The sequence below is a fragment of the Cottoperca gobio genome, chromosome 3 (assembly GCF_900634415.1).
Source record: "Cottoperca gobio chromosome 3, fCotGob3.1, whole genome shotgun sequence".
Taxonomy (NCBI): domain Eukaryota; kingdom Metazoa; phylum Chordata; class Actinopteri; order Perciformes; family Bovichtidae; genus Cottoperca; species Cottoperca gobio.
The window spans coordinates 6,442,141-6,464,504 of NC_041357.1; the positions used below are offsets into that span (position 1 = coordinate 6,442,141).

Here is a 22,364-nt window from a genome sequence, read left to right on the forward strand (position 1 = left end):
TAATGCAACAAGTAAACGCCAGCAAGCAAAGAACAGTTACAATGTTGTGTAAAACAACAACCCATGACGCCTTTCTTTTACAGGACAATGTGGACACCAAAGTTAATTTTACATTTTTGTTCTAAAAATGATAATAAATGAGCACAAAATAAGAACTGTTCCTTTGTGCTTGGCAACATGACAGCTTATTTTGAACTGACAAATTATTAGAACATGAGACGGAGGAAAATCTATCAAGATATGAGTTCTATTAAAATCCAAACTTTAAGGCGAGACGCTACAAGTGAATACTTGTATTGTACTATATCAATATCAAACTAATGGATGTCACCATGACAATGCCCCGGTTGATAAAATTAAGACAGTTATTGTTTATATTACAAGTTTTCTGAAACGTTATCTTTAAATATGCAAAATAGGCATTCTCTAATGCTAACTTCTTTAGGAATAATCTTTAGATGCAAATAGACACATTTAGTCAAATAAACACCTTATGTGTATTTTGGATTCCCCGGTTCTGATAGAAGACGTGTTATGGAAGCAAACTCTCTCAAAAAAAAATAGTTTTAATAATATAATAAGAATTTTCTGCTCTATTATATATTTTTTGATCAGATCGTTAAAATCAAAATTTGCTTCAAGAATTTGAAAAGCATATTTTTTATTGAGGAATAGTGGGGCATCTAAAAAAAGTGTGGTTTTAGAATAAAGTACTGAAACTCCAGTAGACTTGTAAATGTAATCAGATGTACTACGTGTTGTAATAGAATAAATAATGTGTGTGTGTGTGTGTGTGTGTGTGTGTGTGTGTGTGTGTGTGTGTGTGTGTGTGTGTGTGTGTGTGTGTGTGTGTGTGTGTGTGTGTGTCCAGTCTGAGGTGGGCAACGACACTCTGAGTGTGTCGTCGAGCATCAAGGATCCACCCAGGTCCTTCCTGCTCACCATCACCCTGAAGGAAGGACGCAACCTGGTCATCAGGGACCGCTGTGGTAAGAAGCACATCTTATTACTAACACCACTACTGTACCAACATTAAAACTTTCACTCTGTGAAGCAACCACTAGCAACTGCCACTCTATTAGCTCTATCTTCTGTGTGTATGATGAGGATGTTACACAACAGAGAAGTGCAAAAAGCTGTATACAAGCAGATAAGGTCTAACTATTTTCATTATCAATAAATCTTCAGATTAGTTTTCTCCTCACAGTTTCTCAAAGTCCGGGGCGAGATCTTTAAATGTCTTGTTTTTTTAGTCTAAAACCCAAAGATATTCAGTTAAAATGGTTTAAAACTGAGACAAGAAGGAAATCTCCACATTTGAGGGGCTGAAAACAGCATTTTTGGCTGTTTTTGAATGGAAAAATTACTTTTGGGAATCTTCAAAATAGTTGGCGCTTATTTTTCTTTAAATGCATTAGTCGACTAATCGTTGCAGATCTTTCTTTGGACTGTAGTCTGCAGAAGGTGGCAGCTGTTCTGAACGTGATATTACGCAAACATCACTAAATCAACAGGATATACAGAACCTCAGAACAAGGAAGCTGGGTTAATGCAGTGGTAAATGTAGATCATTGTATAGGTTAAGACAAAAAGAATATTCTCAAAGAAACTGGGCCTTTTTCTACATCCTTCCCAGTTCACTTAGATCTATTACATCCTTTCATCTCTTTAAGGCATCTCTTTTCACTTTCATTTTGAACAACATGCTCTTGCTTCTAGTTATACTTCAGATATGAAAATATGTTTTCTCTAATGTGTAGGTGTATGTAAATGTATATAGCTTTGTTTGGGTATGTGTACATTTACAGAGTGTTTTTAGTAGAGTCAGTGTGTGTGTGTGAGTGGCTAAGCCTGAGTACTTGTGTTTTAGTTTCATGTAGTATTGTGTCTATATATATATATGTGTGTTGAAAACAAGATGGTTCATCTCAAGAGGTTTGTCCTTCTAATAAATGTCTATGAAATAATACTTAAGCTCATTAGGGTAACACAATAGCAAATGAGAAGCGAAGTAGTGGTATTATAATTATTTTCATATATCATTCACCCTCCTGTCCTACATTTGAAAATAGGTGAGAACTTAGTCATTTAACTTCTCTAGTTGGTAATAGTTGGTATAACTATATTCCTGTTACTTATGTCACATGGTTTTACAGTTTATCACCATGTCTTCATTCATCACGTCCCAGTGAGCAAGTGTTACTAATGTTATTCATTTATTCTACGGTTCTCATGCTCGTGTTGCAACTGCTGCTTGGATGTGTTGTACTCTTTTTCATTTCATATTTTCCATGTCCTGTATAACATCTGAAACGACACGAGATCATTGAAAAAGCGTATTTAATCTCATCTGTCCTTATTGCAGTTTGGTTTGCTAAATGTCCCACACCTTTCAAAATGATCTGTGCGGAGTGAGCTGACGTTTGAACCTAGCAGAAAAACCTGTGTCCTCCTGCCAGTGTGTGTTTTCACTTGCGTTGACCTCAGTTTGTGTGTTTAGCCTTGGCTTGTTAATGATGCCCAGGAGTGTCTGTTTGATTACACACAGTGTTATTAACTCCAGGGACAACCAAGACAGCCGAGTGTCAGGTTTTATGTGAAGCTCCTATAACAGCCGGGGCAGGATTCCACACAGCATATTAGAACCTGTCTGAGCCACACCCAGCATTCATCACGCCAGGCCTTTTACTCTGAACATTTAGTTGGATTACATTTTCTCTCTTGTGTGGCTTTGTATTTACACAGCCAGGCTCTGAGTAAAGAGAATGCAGCAAATGAGGAGGAGGATCAAGTTGCAGGAGGATTTTGCTTTATTTGTTGTGTTTGATTATATGATAAACACTGTATGCTGGCAGCAGTTTGTTGATGGACAACACCGGTTTGTTGTGTAAAAGGTTTCTAATGTAATGCTTATTTTGCAATGATTATCTATCTCTATAGATATATTAAAAAAAATTATGATAATATATACTTTTTATATTTACACTAAGTGTTTCCCCTACCATTGTCTTGGAGGGGCGCTGCGCCCTGCCAACGTAGCCCCGCGCCCCTTCTGAAATTTAAGGTGTTTTTGTTTTTTTCTCAAATTCTTTATTAAATAAACTAAACGCTTATGCTATTGATCTAATTTATGTGCACGTTTCAGTTTGTACTGTCTACTTTGCACATTCACATTCTCTCCTTTGCTCCGTTTTGCGAAGGGCGGGGCTTCGCAGCTGACACACACACACGTGCGCACACACCTACAGAGCGGAAGAAAAGAGAGGGGAGAACTAAATAGAAACCGCGCTACGCACGCGTACGCAATCTCTCCACCCCCCCACCAAAGCAGTAAACCTAGGGGAAACACTGCACTTTTTATATATACATTTGCATACATGGGGAAAAGGGAAACATAATGCATAGAAGTTAAATGTTTGTTTTAGCTCTGTCCAGCTTTGTTGTCCTTGTTTCAGCAGTATTTCTATATTCTGTGTAAGTACATTTAGAGCAAAGATATTCCTTGTATGTGTCCACACACTTGGCCTATACAGCTGATTCTTCTGATGGTCCACAAACTGTGTTTGGTGGACTGCTGCCCTCAGCTGGCCAATAGATAGAATAGCTAGAAGGCACAGACTGAACCTCCTTTAGCTTGAAGTGCAAATGATTTGACAGAGCAGCAACAAATGTGAGGTGTAAAGGTATAATAAACCTTTCATACCTCACCACCTCACCATCTACATTTGACACAGTAGATATAAGATACTAATAAACACAAATACAGTTTTCAGCTGCTGTCATTTTTAAAGTGGAAGCCAAAGCGTGATTGGCTATTGATTCAGGAAGCTGTGGTCCCATCTGTTGAGGAGGAAAGAAACCACATCCTCCGTTCAGACACATGAGAGATGACACTATGAGCAGGCTGCTCCTCCTGTTTACTGGAAACCAGTACATTTCCTTCAGGCACAAGGGTAAATGGCTGTTTAGATGCATAGTTTGGAAATGAAATGCAGGTTCATTGCATTAGTATTTCTTACAGTCAGTCACGATGACGAGGCTGCCCTGGTTTAGAAAGCGTGAAAAGGGAAGGAGTGGTGTCTTTTTAATTCTGTTAAACTATGATTTTAGGAATACAACTAATGTCCTTTCACAGCTGGGTAGGTATATTTTGTGCCCTACAAATTAAAAGAAAACCGCTTAATTAAGGTCTGATGAATCAATCTAGCTTGTAATAAAAATAAATCCTTATTTCCAGGCTAAATGAGAAGCTGCAGTGTGTTAGTCAATGTTTAATCTCCTTCAACAACACTGACCCTCACTACCAGTCTGATCAGTGTAAGGTACACCAGCAAGAAGTATCAGTAAATAATCTGAACTGCATTGTGTTTTACGTCATTTTCAGGTACCAGCGACCCTTATGTGAAATTCAAATTAGACGGGAAAACATTCTACAAAAGCAAAGTAATTTATAAAGACCTCAACCCCAAATGGAATGAGACCTTCTCCCTACCTGTGAAGGATCTGAACCAGAAGCTGTACACCAAGGTGACTCACTCTCGCGTTGTATGAGTTAAATGCATTATTCTGTATACAAAGGAATTCATTTAACACAGGAGAGTGTTACTGTTGTGTTAGTCAGACATTCTGTTCTGCAGTAAAGCTGATAAGTATGTGTGTTTTGTCATGTGTGTTTGGTGTTTCACTGCTTGGTCAGATTATTTGCAATGTTATATATCACTATTACAATATTTGTCTCTGTATTAACACTCTCTTGATGACATGACTCAGGTATACGACCGTGATCTGACAACAGATGACTTCATGGGCTCCGCCAGCGTCCTCCTGAGTGATCTGGAGATGGACAAGTGAGTGTCTCAGTGAGAGTATGATGGTAAACTCTGAGTGAGTGTGGTGCAATTTCTTGTTACTTATTAGTAACAAGAAATTTCGTAACGTCAGCCAATAGGCTGGATTATCACTGTATTTGGCCAATATATAATTTGACTGTATATTTGCATCTTAAGTGTGTCTGCTTGCGACCCTTTTACACAGATTGCATTATGATAGACATTTCAATCAAAGATTCAAATTGTTTTGTTTTAGCCTCAAGATATAAAACTATCCAGAGTTTCACTAGCAAAACATTTAAGATTAGAAAAAAGGGAATACTAATTAAAACCTCTGGACATGGTGTCAACAAAGCATACATAAACATGATGATCTCTCCGGTTGATGCTGTGCTGTTTGTTGTTTTTTCCAGGGTCAACGATCTGTCTTTGCCCTTGGACGACCCGAACAGCCTGGAGGAGGACATGGGCCATGTGCTGGTGGACATGAGTCTGTCACTCAGAGATGGAGACAGCAAAAGAGGCCCTGTATGTACTACATGTTCTCTAACGGAAGGGAAACTTAGCATTGTATTTACTGCACATGTACTCTGCTCTACTAACCAGTGTCATTTTCTTTTGCCGCTAACATGCATGCTCCTGTCTACAGCGGTGGACCCAAAAAAGAAAACGAAGTATTAGGGTAAGGCATAATGGAGGGAACACACAAGACAGACTTTAAGTAACATTTACTTCGTTTGGTCTGCATTCTAAAGATATCTGAGAATATAGATACATAATGAATATCATTTTGACAGTTACCTGTAGGCTACTCATGATCTGAATCATGTTTGTCTCTTTGCACAAGAGGGCAGCAAATCGCCATGTACCGTGTGTCTTCTGTAGCAAATGAAATCTGACACATGTCTTCAGTGATTCTAAGATTAAACATTAAGAGTCATTAACAATCAATAAGTTAATTGATCTGTATGAGAAACTTGATATACCTTATTCCTACTTTAGTCCTTTAGACCTCCATTGTCCAAAAGCTATGAAGACCATGAACCACGTACACCGTCCTGCAGCCACAAATACTTTTATGGCAAATCATTTTGCCTTTTAGGGACGACTAAGTATTCATTGCTGAAAAGTGTAATTTATGGCAGAGTAGTAGACACTAAAAGACAGTGTCAGAGGAGCACAAGCACAGAAGAGAATAAATTCAGGTCAGCAAACTTGAGCCGTTTTCTCATATGAACCATCCGGATAATGTCCAGAGAATCAGGTCCGCACATTGTCCGGAGTTTCCCATTTGACACATGTAGCACATAACGGGAGATTGTCCGTGTCAGATGAGTTCTCACTTGGTTTAGGCGAGGGGTGGCGTCTGGGTAGAGCATGCAGGAGGCAGACATGGCACGGATTACACTGTGGTCACGTAGCCAGCACGTAATTTGGTCGTTAACAGTCTCTTAAGGCCCTGTCACACATCTCCGTATAATTTGTCAGAGTCCAAATACGTCCAACTTTTCATCGGATCGGAAAAGTGAACATATACAGATACACATGTCTAACCTATTGATAGAGCATCACTTACTAATACAAAATGTATCAGACGAATGCCCAACGAATGCATAACGTATACAAAAATATGGCGTATACAAAATAGCGGCAACACGCTGGTTTATGTTGATATAAGGTAAGGTATAAGTAGTATTCGTTAAGAGCTCACTGTGTTACGCTGGGGTGCGTTGTTGAACGCTGATGTTTTGAGCATGTTCAACATTACCGGACGTACCCAACGTGTGCTTCATAAGATATGCAGACGTTACGTTAGACATACGTGAATACTTACCTACAGTAAACATAGTACGTGAATACTTACCTACATAAATATAGTACGTGAATACCTACGTGACTACATTAAAGGTATGTTAGATATAGGCTACGTCGGCTGACGGTGAATCGATAACGAGTGGATACCCTATTCCTACCCTATGTTAAACTTATGCCTGACGACGGAGTAACTTATTAAACGTGTTTTTACAGTACAGCTAGCGTTCAGCATTCTAGCCGTTCTCCAGCATCAGCATGACGTGAACCAGATGGCACTTTTCCAGCTCCGTTGGCCAGACGCCATACAGAACTGTGTGACAGGGCCGTATGTCTGCAGTGTTCGGCGTAACGTCTGCGTCCTTCAAACGATCACAACTTACCCTTAATTTATATCAACCTATTGCAGATATTTCCTATGCGCCGGCATACGTTTCTGTCATACGGAGATGTGTGACTGGGCCTTTAGCGAATTTGTCGCTATTTATATAATATTATATAATCGCTAATTAGGGTAGGGACGGACAGACTAATGCTTTGTTGGTTTTGGTTTTGTCATGGGATTTGTTGACAATACAAAACAAGTTAGAATATTGCCAGGCCATCTATTAAATGACTCTGGTGGTTGTCCCACAGAGCAGATGCTGAGTGCATGCTTCTTTTGCTTATCATGCCATATAAAAATTAAAATGCTGCCTGGTACATAAATTAAATTGGAAGGCTTAGGCTAGCTTAGAGCGCCTTGAGATTGCTTTTAGCTTTGAAAGGCGCTTTATAAATACAATTTATTATTATTATTATTATTATTAGCTGCCTTTTTTATTTCTCAGAAAACTAGTCATTTAAAAAAATTCAATGTACACAAAATAACACTGTAAAACTTGTAGATAAAGCTTTGACATGGTGTGTAGGATGACTGTCCATTAGTAGCAATATCTAGGTTATTTTGTATGAACATGTCTTTTTTTTTGAGTCGATTCAAAAACTAAGAAGATAAGAATCTTGATTCTTGCATCAACCCCCCTATCCCCAGTGTCTGCATGTTTATAGATTGAGTTGCAGCCACATGATTCGGTGTTTGGAAGTTATTTGCATTTCTGAACAGCTGTACCTAATAAAGTGGCTTACTGAGTGCATGTTCCCTTCTTCACTTCTTCACATGCTAATTGTACTCTGCCAAGTGCTTTGGTGTGGTCTGGTAATTGAAACATGATTGTCTGCCTATGCATGTGGCAGAACCATCCCTGACAGCCTGATCTGCATTAATTAAATCTGGGTTAAATAGATCTTCTTACAGTGTTGTGTCTTCATGTAAGCTCCGCTAATTATTCTAGAATATGGCTCACTATTATATAAGGAAGAGAGACGCCACAGCAGGCTTTACCTAATCTTTCAGTGAACTGAGGGGACAATTTAATTCTCTTTTCACTGGAGAAGAGCGATGATGCTGTCTCATTCGTCTCCCAATGGGTGCTTGTTGTGAAAGCACTGATTCTGAGCGTGTTGCTAACTGATGTGTTTTTATAGGGGACAATTTCTCAGTATAATCTGTTCTTCTTTGTACTGTACTGGTTTGCTTCCTTTCTTTATTGTCTTTGCTTGTCTCTGCTTGATGCATTATTATAAAAGATAAGATTGGTATAATAATGGATTGGTAAATATGTAAAAGGTATTACATTTTGTATTCTATAATCTGATGTTTTTTGTTCATTTGTATTCTGATCTATTTCCCCTTCTCTCATTGTTTTGAATCCCTCCTGCAGTCGGGAAGCTCTTCTCAGAGCTTTCGTCTGTCAGAGACTCTGAGGAAGAGTCAGCTGTGGACTTCTGTTGTGTCTGTGACTCTGGTCGAGGGTCAGGATCTGCCGCTGGACACTCAGGGAGGTCAGGTCTTTGTTCGCTTCAGACTGGGAGAGCAGAGATACAAAAGCAAGGTACTTTCATCTCCTCCTGAGTTGTCCTTGTTATTCTTAAACCCTCTCTTTGCCTCTCTTGTGTGTGCGTGTGCGTGTGCGTGTGTGTGAGAGAGAGAGAGAGAGTGTGTGTGTGTGTGTGTGAGAGAGAGAGAGAGAGAGAGAGAGAGAGAGAGTGTGAGAGAGAGAGAGAGAGTGTGTGTGTGTGTGTGTGTGTGTGTGTGTGAGAGAGAGAGAGAGAGAGAGAGAGAGAGAGAGTGTGTGTGAGAGAGAGAGTGTGTGAGAACTTGTAAACAGCATTTCAATGTTACAGATAATGGAGGTGAAGCACATTTTATACTATATTTTATATATTGTTGGATAATTTAATCTATAACACATCATCATATTTTATATATTGAAGTAAAAAGTATCTTAAAAATAAAAAACTACAGTACTTGAGTAAATGTGCTTAGTTACGTTCCACCCCTGCACAACTGTAAAAGGATGCTTCTCTGGTAACGTATTTAATTACTACATGCAAACTGATCGTGATGTCTTAAATACAATATGGAAAATGTTTCTTTAAGAACCAGACTTATTTTTTCTTTTTGTATTTATTAGTATTATGGTATGTTTACCTTGAGATTGGCATTATACATTATAATGTAGGCTATTCTATGCAGCAGATATCTGAGTGTATATACTATTTATTAAATTTAGCATTTACATTTGTCATACTGATACTGTAACCAGAGTGGCTTATAATTAATTCAACCGTACAATAATCTGTTCAAAAGTGCAAATGTTAGGGGCTTAATGCCCGTATAATCTCTGACGTGGTCACAGATCATGTATACGAGAGAGCAATGGAAGAAGATAAAATGGATTTTTGGTGTGTGACATGAAAAGCTCTAATCACTGCTCGTCCTGGCAGCTGGGTGATGTCTGGCAGTGAAGCTCACTTTCTTGCGCTGCCGCCGCTGCGACTACTATCATTTCTGATTATCGTGCTTTTGTGCAACATCATCCGTTACACTTCAAAGCAAAAAAATGACACTAATTACTTTTTATGCCTTAATGTGAAACGTGATCTTCTGAAGCTGCTTAAGAACCAAACATTCACACACTAATCTGTTTGAGAATCCCAAAAATCTGGACACTGATGAAAACCTTTACAGCTAGATAACTTCATACTTGTTATAAAAGAGATGTTTTTCTGACATTTCACTCACATAAAATTGTCTTTGACAGCATGTAGAACAATTAATTGCATTTAGAACATAACAGGGGAATGAGGGTATCAAAGTTTTCTGACCATTATCTGAAATTGAACAGCTACTCTCAGCGTTCAATAAACAACCATGTGAGATTAAAATGTATATTTTCGGTTTCATGTTCTTACCTCATTTCTGATTCAGAATAACTGCAAAGTGCCCAACCCTCAGTGGAGAGAGAGGTTCACCTTAAACCAGTTCTTGGACAGGCCAGACGTCCTGGAGGTGGAGCTGTGGTCCAAGGAAGGACGAAGGAACGAGGAGTGTTTGGGAACGTGAGTGCATTCAGAACCTGCCTGTTTGTATGTGTGTGTGTTTGCTCTACAATGCCAGTATGGAAACAATGTCCAAACTAGGAGGGCGGTAATATGCATAGGAAACCTCTGAGAATAAAATGATACATTTCTGAGAAAATAACTCTGATGTTCTCTGAGATTAAAGTGGTAAATTACCGAGAAAGAAAAGTCAAAAACAAATTTCCGAGCCTAAACTCAAGGAGCCACATCGCTTCACTTTGTAAGGTTGGAGCCGCCTTTATCAAACCACAGATGCCGCCGCTTGCCGTATATTATGCCTGCAGACAATGACCTAATCCAATTACACTTTGCAGTCGGATTAAGAAATAAAGAAATACTCGTGATTTTAGGCCGTAATCACCATTTTATCATCAGCATCCGGACTTTGAAGGGACATACTGATCTGGACTAGGTGATGGCTTTGTGCATCAGGAACCACAACACAATGGACAGATGATGGATATCTCCATGTTCCATACTGTTGTGTTGCATTCCCTGTTTACTGTGCTGTAATGAGGTTGATCCAAGCGATGTAGTTCCTTGACAAAAAAAACACAAAAGAAAATGTATATCAAAGAATATTCAAGTTTTTTGATTTTAGAGAATATCCAAGTTTTTCTCACAAATGTACGACTTCTTTCTCTAAATATTACCCCCTACCCCGGCTCTGTATTTTCATTTATTTCTTACCTACAATGGCCCTAATACGCCGTCCTGCTATGAAGCCTTACCATGCAGCAAGGAACAACGTGAAAGTTGTTGGCTGGTGTTGTAAGGACGACGTAGAGGATGTACAGGTATGTTTATCTTGTGAATGTGGGCGTCTGCACATGTATACTTGCTTTTTATGCCCGTATGTGTGCATATACTATTGTGCATGTGTGTGACCATGCATGTTATGTCTTTTATGTCTTCATGTCTGCAACTGTATCTGTGTTTGTGTGTACAGGTGTGACGTTGACCTGTCCAAGATACCTTTCAATCAGAGACAGCTGTTGACCCACACCCTGGACCAGGGGAGAGGACGCTTGGTCTTCCTGCTTACACTGAACACATGCAGCGGCGTCTCCATCTCTGACCTCTGTGCTGCACCGCTTGATGAACCTCATGAACAAAAGAACCAGCTGGACAACTATGTCAGTACCTGTACTGCTGTATATATTCTGTCTGTACTGTATGGATGCATCTCTGCACCACCTACATGTTCAGTTGGAGGGTCAGTATATCTGACGGAGAGAAAATGAGCTCTAGAGAATCTGGGTCAGTCTAAAGATTGTTCATTAAGGCAAATAAAAGGCTAAGAGCAAAGAGAAGGCAGGTATCTCAGCATTATTTATCCAAACTAAGTTATAGTCTGAAGCTGATAAAACATGCTTAGATTTAACCACTAGGGGTTCAAGATTTAAGTCAGTTTTAAGTTATTTAAGTCTAAACTGTTCCAAGAATTATTGCAGTACTTTCTGTGTTGAAAGGCCAAGAGATGGCAGTGTCTGCCAGGTAATGTGCTGCGAGCCAGTAACAAAGAGTTCTGCTTTATCAGTGTTGAGCTTAAGGTTTTGACATTAGCTAGGCAGCCGTGGAGTGAGAAGGTTTCTAAGTGTTACCTTAATGTACAGCTGGGTCGTCTTGAGAAAGTATACACACTGAAAAGAAAACAGGTCCAACCTGAAACCCTCTGGGAAACCGCACTGGATGATGTACAGAGAGGAGGAGGGAATAAATATTTAGGACTCCACAGAAGATACCAGCCCATTACAATCTGCCTTAAATATTGTTATCTAAAGCAGCACTTACAGTGCAATGCCTGTGTTTCATGTTTTTGCCTATTAACTCAAAATGATCAACTATTTTCCAAAGCGTAACATTAGTATTTAGATGTTTTATACATTTCTGTTCATGCCAGAAAATTGTGAAAATACACTTTGAAAGCAAGGACTGTTTTTGAAAATATGTCTTGTTGGTGTTATAAAGTTATTGTTGAAAATACTGTCTCATGAGATTTCCAAGTCAGCTGCTAAAAGAAACATTTTAGTACAAATTGGAAACAAACAAAGAAATCCCTCCATGACTTCAACAAGCGTTTGGTCTAAATGCTGTTTTCTGATTTATATTATTATAATAATATATATAGCTTGCAAAAGCACTGCTTTTTGGTGTCTGTCCCTCAAATCATGGATGTCACAGCTTCACAAAAACATTTCAATTCCCTTACAACATTTAACATAACGCCTTAAAACTAATTTATTTTGCCTATTTGTCGCTGAGGTGGGAAATAATATGAATGACATGGCTGATTTATAGACGATATAAACATGTTTTCTTCATTATGTGAACCTGACATTTAATTCATTTTGAATCAAATGAAAGCTGGGCCAAATGTTTTGATTAATGTTTTTGTATCCAGATTTTTCTTTCAAGGATTTCCAAACATTGTGAGATAGGACATGTTTAACATTTTTGTATCTTGTCATCTTGTGCATTTTGCACTACGGCAGTTGAATGACAGAAAGTCCAGCTCACGTATCCTGTGATAAAGAAAGAAAATGAGAGGATTGTGCAGTCTTGGTGGCGGGAGGTGCTCTCTGAGTGTTTTCTATTTTAAATGCATCCAAACCCTCATGCTTCCCGTCTGTCCCCCACAGAGTTTGAAAAGGACCCTGAAAAACCTCCGTGATGTTGGTTTGCTTCAAATCAAAGTTATCAAAGCTACAGATTTACTGGCTGCTGATTTAAACGGTATGTCACACACAGGGCTGCAACTAACGATGACTTTTATTATCGATTAATCTTCTGATTACTTTCTAGATCAATTGATGAATTGTCGTTCCAAAACTCAAAGATATTTCACTTTAATATGATATAAAGCAGGAAATCTCCATATTTAAGAGGCTGAAAACAGCAAATTACTTTATCGATTTAATCGATTATCCAATAGTTGGCGATAATGTTTTATTTTTTTGTCACACATTTGGATTTAAGTTCTTTGTTCTGTTGCGTTAAAGGGAACAGAGGGGGCCCAGTGAACATGTTTGTTGTTATTCTGCAGGAAAGAGTGATCCCTTCTGTGTGTTTGAGCTGGGGAACGACAGACTGCAGACCCAAACGGTCTACAAGAGCCTCAACCCAGAGTGGAATAAAGTCTTCACCTTGTCAGTTTGAGTGTAATCTACATTTTCTCATAAATACTACGTGATGTATGTTTGCTGTTTGACAACACATTTAAAAACTGGGGCAGAAAGTGTGTGCTGGTTTGTGAGGAGTATCTGACCTCCTTGTTTGTCTCCGCAGCCCTGTCAAAGACATTCATGATGTTCTGGTGGTGACTATCTTTGATGAGGATGGAGACAAGGCGCCAGACTTCCTGGGAAAAGTTGCCATTCCCCTGCTCTCGGTACACATTGCCTCCCTAAGAGTCCGTCACACAGACCATAGACTAATCTATTTACACCCTGCATCTAAATTAAAGTGAAGACGGCAATAACACTCCAGCGTGTTGAAGACTTGCTAAGATGTAATACAGCTCGACTGTTGGTCAGGTTCACAGTGGAGTTCAGCACCTGATGCCCTTTTCTGTCCCGCAGATCCGCAGGGGACAGCAGATTGCCTTGCCACTGAAGAAAGAGGACTTAGGAGGGCTGTCGAAGGGGAGCATCACTCTGGAGCTGGAGGTTATTTTTAACCCTGTAAGTAAAAGTTCAGACTGCAAGGACCTGATGGCTGTGAGAGATGGGCCTGGTTCTGTCTGCTTCTCGTTGCTTCATGCCTTTTTCTTTTCTTTCTTATCAGGTTAGAGCGAGTATGAGAACTTTCCAACCAAGGGAGAGAATATTCATCGAGGATAATCCAAAGTTTTCCAAAAAGGTTTGACACAGCTCTGATTGATTTTCTGTATAATACAGGGCTGGGAATCATAATGTCAAAAAAAATTATTTTGTAACACACGTGGTACATTTAGATTTTAAAGATATAAGATTTAACATTTCCAAAACAACTGAACCTGTTATACATGTTGTTGTGTACTTTGCATTATCCCAAATGTTTCCAACAATTTCCCCAATGTTTGCCAGAAGCTGTCATAAATGTACCTTTTATCCAGTTTTAAGCCACATTTTTACTATACACTTTTTAGATCTTGGTGGTTTTTAACTGTATTTTAATCAGATGAAAGATTTTGGTCATCGGATGTCTGGAAGTAATCAGAGAAACAAGCTGAGCAAATGCTAGCCGAGCTGCATCGGAGAAAAACGATTTTTAACGTGACACTGCTTTACTCAGTATTTTTTTCATTCCATTTTTTTGGAGAGAAAGAGACCTCTTTGGATAATTGGGCTCCGGGTAAAAACCTCCAGAACAATGAAGGAATCCTAACCGGGAAGAGCTGCTGGCAATGCTGGTGAAGACTACATCTCCCATCATATCGCGCTACCGCTCGAATGTTACTGTCTTGATTGGGAGACCCCTAGTGGCAAGAATGTACATATTGTGCGTTTAAGGGATTTTTAGAGCAGCAGACGCTCACAGAGGAAGTGTAGTATATTCATTTAGTTTATTTATTCGTCAATAAATGAATTAGTTGATCAACAGACAACGAATCATCGGTATATTTGCTGCTTTACTTTTATTAGTCAAATGACTATTTGGGTTGTATCTTGTTGGTAGGGCAACACAATGCATCTGAAGACTTATTATTAAAAGTTGCATATTTTCAAATTGTTATTTTATCGACTAAACAATGAATAATTTATTCAAGAAAAGCACGGGCAGAATAATCAATAATGGTTGCAGCCCTAAACTCCATCGCATTACACGTTACAAGCGACAGTTAAGAGGGTAAGGGTCAGAGGTCACTGCACTTTTGACAATATGCATGTGATGTTTGGATAATGGAAAGAAAAGGAGCTAAGAGAAAGAAAGGGGTGGGAAGACAAGCTGTACAAATGTTAACATGTTTATTATCAATTGGCTCTTTATGAACTGAACATTAAATTATTGTTTATGAACTGAACATGTTGAACATTTTACTTTTATTATCTCTAAAAAGTAACAGCCCCAAAAGCAAAACTTTGCTTCTCCTGAATTGGTTGAATTGAGCTTTAATTGACCCCAACTGTGACTGAGTTTGTGTCCACTGTTCTGCTACATTAGTTTGATATACAGTGTGCAAGACAGGGTGCCTGACTGTCTGTACTTCCCACAAAGACTCATTGTTGTTAGACAATACATTGCTCACTAACGCCAAAATTGGCTTACACACTGAGGACTCGGATCGTAATGTGCGGGGCTTCCTTCTGTTTTAATGTTGAAAGTCTTGGTTGACAAAATCAGGTCAGATGCCCCCTTACCACAATGGTTCATGCATGCCAAGCTTTAGCCACTCTCACTATTACACTAGCTGACTGATGTTTCCTGTTTGGTATGAATTACAAAATCAGAAAGAAAACATCTCTTTTATCCATATTTTAAACACTACTGTAGTATTCACATGTTTACAATGTGTGTCTTTCAGGTTCTGGCCAGGAACGTGCTGCGCGTACAGACGCTGTACAGGGCGATCGTGTCGACTCTGCAGTACATCAAAAGCTGCTTCCAGTGGGAGAGCGTTCAGAGGAGCCTGCTAGCCTTCCTGGTGATTTACTTTAACTTGCTTATCAACACACTATCTGCATTTCCCTTTGTTTTCCCTCCAAGCTGCGGAAGACAATCGCAGTCTGGCTATCCCCTACTTGAACTCTCCCAGCGAGATTCTTAATCAATGCGGTGTTGGGCTCAGCAGAAAGGCAGGCTAGGCTTTGCCCCCGTCTCTGCGTTGCAGTGGACGCTCTCAGCGCTGTGTGTCTCGTGGATGCAGAGTTAAGCCTCAGCTGGAGAGAGTAGAGTCCCGGTGGAGTTGAGATAGTCTATTTTTGTTCTACTTCCCTGACAACTCATTAACCCTCTGTCCAATCTGTGCTCAGTTTGATTTAGACCCTATTATGCAGACAGGAGTCCAATTAAGAGACTCTTTAGAGATAAGGCTTCTACTCCATCCTCCCATTGTTCAATACAAGTGTTCAGCAAGTGCGAAGACAGAAACACAGGCGAAGCCTCTCAGACGTTGTCTTTTAAACAGCAAAGTGGAGTGGCTGCTGATCTTTTTGACATTATTTCTCTTACAGATCTAGTTCGATTGAAATGGCATACAGCAAGTTGTGCACTACTATGCAGACAATCAAGGTCATGGAAAGTTCTTTTTGTTTTTGCGGCTGACATCCTGTAGATGGCACTGAAGTTTTGTAATGACAACTATACTGTACGCCAGCCAATAGTACGGTTTATTCAATTTGCTGTGAAAAATGGGAGTTGCAGCACAGAGCTGTTATCTGAACAGAAGCCACTCTTTAGCTTTGAGTCATGCTTTTAGTTTTGTAATTTAGGATCACTTGGAAACTGTGTCGTCCTTGCTTGCAACAAAAATATTCACACCATATTTAATGCAGAGGAACTCGCAATGGAACAGAACTTCTTAAAAATACCCCATCTCCCCCCCTTTTTATATAGAGTTAATTATTATGGATAATATTGTTGTCTTGCCTGACGGATCATACACACTCGAGCACAAATCATACAAGCATGAACGAGTGCACAAAGTACACACACACACACACACATCCTCCCACTGCATCTCAGTGTTTGAAAGACAGTACCATCTGTACTTGTGTTTTCACACTAGCGCTCCCTGCCATTTCAAGCCTCAGTGAGAAGAAATAAATGCCCACTTAATACCGCCACATGAGAGTGATGAATCAAAGCTTCACTCTACATGACAGGATAGAACTACCTGCAACATCTGCCGCTTGTCAGACACGTGCGTGCAGAGCGCTTTAGTCAGTGCAGTATTCTTTAAATATACGGCTTACCAGTGAGAAGCCTAAATGAGCTATTATAGATCACACACTGTAGCCCTTCATTACTTTTGTAGAAGCTGGTGTGACTGTCTGACTTTTCTTTTTTTATGTCTTTCTTTTTATATTTAGCTTTATATATTATCATCACTATAAATCAGAAAAAAGAGCTTATTTCTAAGCAGAACTTCCCATTCTATCCTAAACACAGACACAAGAGCCAAGCATGGGCAAAATGTTAACACATTGGGACCAACCGGGTTGGGGGGGGTGAACAAAACAAAACAACAACTCCGTATTTCTCTGTATTTTCAGTATGCACTCTTTATTCGGCAGCTACATGTTGCATTTGCAGTAAAACACACAGCGTCGTACACGCTCCACAGACAACGTATCCTCAGGTGCAACAGGATTTAGTGACAAATCAACTACAGACCCAGTTAACTAAAGACAAGTGACACAGTGAATCTCATTACTCTCATCGTGAAATCATCCTCCAGCCTGGTACACAAACACCTGACCAGATGTGCCTATAAACACACAGGTTTATCTTCAACATGTGCGTCAGTGATGCTGTGATTTAAACACGCTGTGTAGTACCTGTGCAGTGGAACTGTTAGTGAAAGCAGCATGCTTGTGTTCACTCTTACTCTGGTCGACATGAACACTGTGCTCATTGTGTGCTGCCGCTGTAGTCCTGATACGGCACGAGCAGCACAGGAAAAAGAACTGCTGGAGAGAAAAAAAGAGTACGATATTTAGTCTCGTCTTTCTTCATCAACAATAATGCTTGTTGATATAATCACAGAGTGTTTTAATGATGTCAGTGCCGTCTCATCGCGGGGGGAAAAGGTCGTTACCGAACATATTTAGTCTTAGTTTTTGGTTAATAAAATTAACACAGAGGACAAATTGCCTCTTTTTTTAATATATTGCGGGGGGCATAACCCCTATAAAAAGTACTATTGCTCAATTCAATACACTGACGGGTTTTGCTGCTACATGTTAACTTGGTATGATATGACCAGGAGCTTACGGTGGCTATTGATCATTAGTGAGGTTTTTTGTTTCCAGTTTGGTTTCGTTAGGAAGAAGGTTTACACTTAGCTCTTACTTTAAGAGCCCTCTTTGTTATATTTATTTCTTTAAGTTGAGCCGCACCCACTAGGCCCTTTTGCCTTTGTTGTCTACTAAGGTATTATTGCTTATATCAATTGATCTAAGTTACTGTTGATAACTTTACCAAGAAACATCTGGTTTTATGTTGCTTCCCTTTTACGAGCTGGGTCGTAACAGTAGCAAATGTTTGATATTCTGGTTCACTGACTTTATGACTCTTCTCCACTTTTAGCAGTATCCCATAGTTATCCATAATAATCAGGAGTTACATTGTATCTGCGTTAAAACAATGAATGTTGTGAATGATGTCAGTGATTTATTTCTTTATGCTCTTTGATTACCGCAGTGCCATGCAGACCCTTCCCCGAGCATGTGTGGAAATCCTGCTGCATTCTGAAAATGTGCTACCCTCCAGTCCGGTAGCTCTCCCGACATTAGGCAGTCTTTCATTTTTTCTTTTCTTTTTATCTCCGATCTGGATTGTATTTCCAGTGCCCCTTTTTGCTGTCGAAGACTGTGTAATGCCTCTCAAGCTGAAATGCGCTGCAATTATCACAATCTTTATGGGCTGGGTGTACGTTTCCACCAAAGCGTGACTTGGCTCTCCCTCTTGTCCCGGCTCTCCCGTCATTACAAAGTCCTCTCTAATAAAACACAACCCTTTTAGCGAGGAATTGGTTTCATCTCTTCTCTCAGGCTGTTTTTGGCTTGTGATAACACAGACAAGAGCATGCTTGGCTTTTTGCACATTAAAGCTGGTGCTGGTGGTGATGGAGGGTGGGGGTGGGGGGTGGGATTGGATCTGCCATCTTTTATGTCAGTAGGGGCCTCAGAGGAAAGTGATGTCTTTACCAGATGTTCACTTCTGTTTTTATTAGCATATAAAAACCTGTAAACCCTTTCCCCACGCCTTGTGGCTGGCTGCCATTTTGGCCGGCGCTGCCTCTCTGTGACGGGATTATTTCGTCGGTCAATTTAGCTGTGCAATCAAGACATCACATTCTTTATCCTCTTATTCATTTTTTACCCGAGCTGCGCACAGGTGGGATGTCCATCACAAGTGGCATTATGGATGTTAATGACATATTCACACACAGACTCCCCGTGGCTGCAGTGGACCGCGTGGTCTGCTTTAATGTACACAAGATGAGAGAGGCAGATCAATTAGACTTAATGTCAGTGCCTATGCAGGGAGTGGAGGGGGAGTCGGTCCAGCAGAGCAGAGCGTATGCAGAGTAACCGTATGTAGGAAGCAAGGCTTTGATAGTGGCGGGGTAGCCTTCATCAGCTTGACCACTGCTAATTAAATCAATAGCAGATTGGATCAACCTTTAGCTAGCGGGGATTCAGGAACTATTGAAAATGTCTTTGGGTGGGAGTTAATGAAGAGTTTGTTTCATTCTCCCACCCCCCTCTTGTGTGTGACCTCACTGATATCTGACCTCTGCCTGCAGGTGTTCTTGGTGACGGTGTGGAACTGGGAGTTTTACATGCTGCCCCTCTTCCTGGTCCTGCTCATCTCATGGAACTACCTCCAGATCCGGTCCGGTCGGGTCACTCAAGACTTGGTGAGTCTGTAGCTTGTAGAGTCTTCATCAACCTCCTCCACCTTCTTCTTCTTCTTCTTCTTCTTCTTCTTCTTCTTCTTCTTCTTCTTCTTCTTCTTCTTCTTCTTCTTCTTCTTCTTCTCTCTGCAGAGTGACCTGCTGGTTCCTGTTCACCAACCTCGACCACATTGTGTTCTCATAATTAAAAAGCTGGTTTGTTTCCATAGCAACCAGCTGCACCTAGCAACATAACAATAAAATAACCCATACTGCTGAGAAACCTCACTGAACAGACTAATGCAACATACCATTATAGCCTAAGCTAATTTGCAGTACACTGCTTTTGTTTTTTTTCCCAGTCCGCCTCTAGTTATTGTGCTAAATCCTTCCTCTGCTTCACTGTAATTGGTCTGTTGCCCTCTTCTCGTTGTCACTGGTCAAATTAGACTAAATTTTTATCACTCTGCTCTTTAAAAGGTCACAATTCACAGTGCTTTTCCCCCCACTGTGGTCACTCATCGTTCACAGAAAAACAAGGATATAGCATGTTGTCTGTGCTCAGTGTAGAGAAGCAGCTGTATTTACTGTATACGGTTCAACACACACTATAGGTTATAGCAAATTACATACACAGTGCGCTGTTCAGACAACAATGTGCTTCATTATATTGTGAAACCAGTGAAATATGTGCTGTAGGGCTGCAATTTAAGATTATTTTCATTGTGGGTTATTATGATGGTTATTTTTTCCATTAATTAATTAAGTGTTTACTTTAAATGCGAGAGAATTGTTGAACATAGCCACTAGTTCCCAGGTAAGGTAACATTCTCAAATTGCTTTGTTATTGGACCAACAACAAGTTTCACAATTAATCAATTATCAAAATAGTTTGCGGTTACATTTGTCAATCAAGTCGTTCAGCTCTACAACGGTGCTAATGAGAATACTGTTCAGCCATTACTACAGAATATTGAACTAGAACATTTACAATAACAAACACATCCAGGTGTACGCAGCATGTGACATTGAAATAATTTCATATGCATGAATAAAATCGATGCTAATGTTTGAGTAAAGTAGTGAGTTACTAAATGAGCAAACAATAAGAGCTACATGTGTTAGATATTGTGTGGGTAATCACATTTAATTGAAGTGCTGGCAACATGAGCAAACAACAACTCAGGTGTTATCTGATTTTGATTCAAATATTCTTCCTGATTGGTGCACAGAAAGTGTGCGACATCGCAAATCCCCTCCCACTTTAAACCAGATAGATAAATCTCTCATAATGAAATAACATTTGAAAATTGTGCATTTATGTAGGATCCCATTTCTCATTACAAATGGTTTTCAGGCCCTTTTAATTGAGTGTATTTACAAAGTGCAACAAGAGGAAACTGCTGCTGTCAAACACAATGCTGTGAGAGTGAACTGAAGCTGCTCCGTAGAGCTGAAGGGAAGAGTCGGGTGATAATTCTCTGTGGTTTTGTCACTTTGAGCAGCTCTTTTAATATATAACTAATCATACGACAGCATATTAGGACCATTGTAGGTAACAATAGAAAATTGTAATTATACGGAGCCGTGGAAGAGGGGTTAAAGTTCAGAGGAAATAATTTCCAAGACTAAAGTCGAAAATTACGAGACAAAAAAGGTGGCTATTCTCTAAAATGAAAGTGGTAGAAAAAACTCACACATTTACATGAAAGAACTTGAATATTCTCTGAGATTATAAAGTCATAAAGAAAATTGTCAAGTGAAACCACAATTTTGCAAAGTTTTGGGAATTTCTGAGTATTTCTTTTGTAAATGTAGGACTTCTCAGAGAATATTACCCCCCCCCCCCCCCTCCCCCGGCTCCATAATTCATTTCCAATTTCTTTTTAGCTAAAATGGCCCTAATATGCCGTCATATATCATGTTAAATATAAAAATATTGATTACCGCCTCTTTAGCATGTTCTGGTATAGGAGTGCGAGTTGGTGTGTTGTGAACAAAGCCAACATGGCCTGCTGTCAGTCAGCTGTCCTGCAGGGCTGAGTGTTTGTGGAGGCTGACCTCAGGGTCACCGCTGATCCCTGCACTTTGTCAGATGAAGACTCCATGAGCACACTGGAGTTAATACAGAGTCCCAGTGTCAGCATGAGATAACGTAATGTAGAAAATCTCAACTCTATAATACAGTTCTTTTTTTTCAGGACAATATGGATTTGGGGGATGACGATGACGATGACGAGAAGGTATGTACCTGTGTTTTTTTTGTTGTTGACTAAGCATCTTTATTTCTATATGCTGATAGAATAGAGAAGAACTTAGCTTTATTTTGACATGTTGACAAGTGCCTATGATCTATGATGTTACGTTGTTAAGCTCTTTATTCACTACTAAATCTTCCGATGCATTCTGATTCCTGCCAAGCACGAGTTGGATAATTTTTTTGTAAACTAACCAAAAGACATTTGGGCTTAATGAAGACCTCACCGACCCGTTTCCACATGTCACAACGCATTCATATGCTAATATAGGGGTGGGGGGGAAGGTTCTGCTGCATTTGGAAAAGTCCCTGAGCTTAACACGCCATATAATACCATCAATATGGAACTAATGACAGCACTTAGGCATGCTTTTTCAAAGCTCATTTGAAAGTTGGTGTTGAAAGAGTTACAATGCTTTTAGGCAATGAAATCTTCCTTTAGAATGGCAGCAGTTTA

At 39.7% G+C, this 22,364-nt stretch overlaps 1 protein-coding gene across 5 annotated transcripts in view; it reads left to right on the forward strand.

Moving 5' to 3' along the window:
* Positions 1-22,364, forward strand: part of mctp2b (multiple C2 domains, transmembrane 2b) — a 48,201-nt gene that overhangs the window by 20,227 nt on the left and 5,610 nt on the right. For 4 of the 5 annotated variants that reach the window (XM_029428632.1, XM_029428635.1, XM_029428636.1 and 1 more), the window contains exons 4-19: positions 872-989; positions 4,385-4,527; positions 4,771-4,847; positions 5,243-5,357; positions 5,479-5,511; positions 8,405-8,575; positions 9,955-10,085; positions 11,056-11,242; positions 12,749-12,842; positions 13,153-13,255; positions 13,395-13,497; positions 13,688-13,789; positions 13,893-13,967; positions 15,613-15,732; positions 19,561-19,674; positions 21,852-21,893. In XM_029428632.1, the coding sequence (XP_029284492.1) occupies positions 872-989; positions 4,385-4,527; positions 4,771-4,847; positions 5,243-5,357; positions 5,479-5,511; positions 8,405-8,575; positions 9,955-10,085; positions 11,056-11,242; positions 12,749-12,842; positions 13,153-13,255; positions 13,395-13,497; positions 13,688-13,789; positions 13,893-13,967; positions 15,613-15,732; positions 19,561-19,674; positions 21,852-21,893 (1,728 nt within the window). The remainder of the gene's footprint in view (positions 1-871; positions 990-4,384; positions 4,528-4,770; positions 4,848-5,242; positions 5,358-5,478; positions 5,512-8,404; positions 8,576-9,954; positions 10,086-11,055; positions 11,243-12,748; positions 12,843-13,152; positions 13,256-13,394; positions 13,498-13,687; positions 13,790-13,892; positions 13,968-15,612; positions 15,733-19,560; positions 19,675-21,851; positions 21,894-22,364) is intronic. The other variant, XM_029428634.1, reaches the window with a different exon arrangement.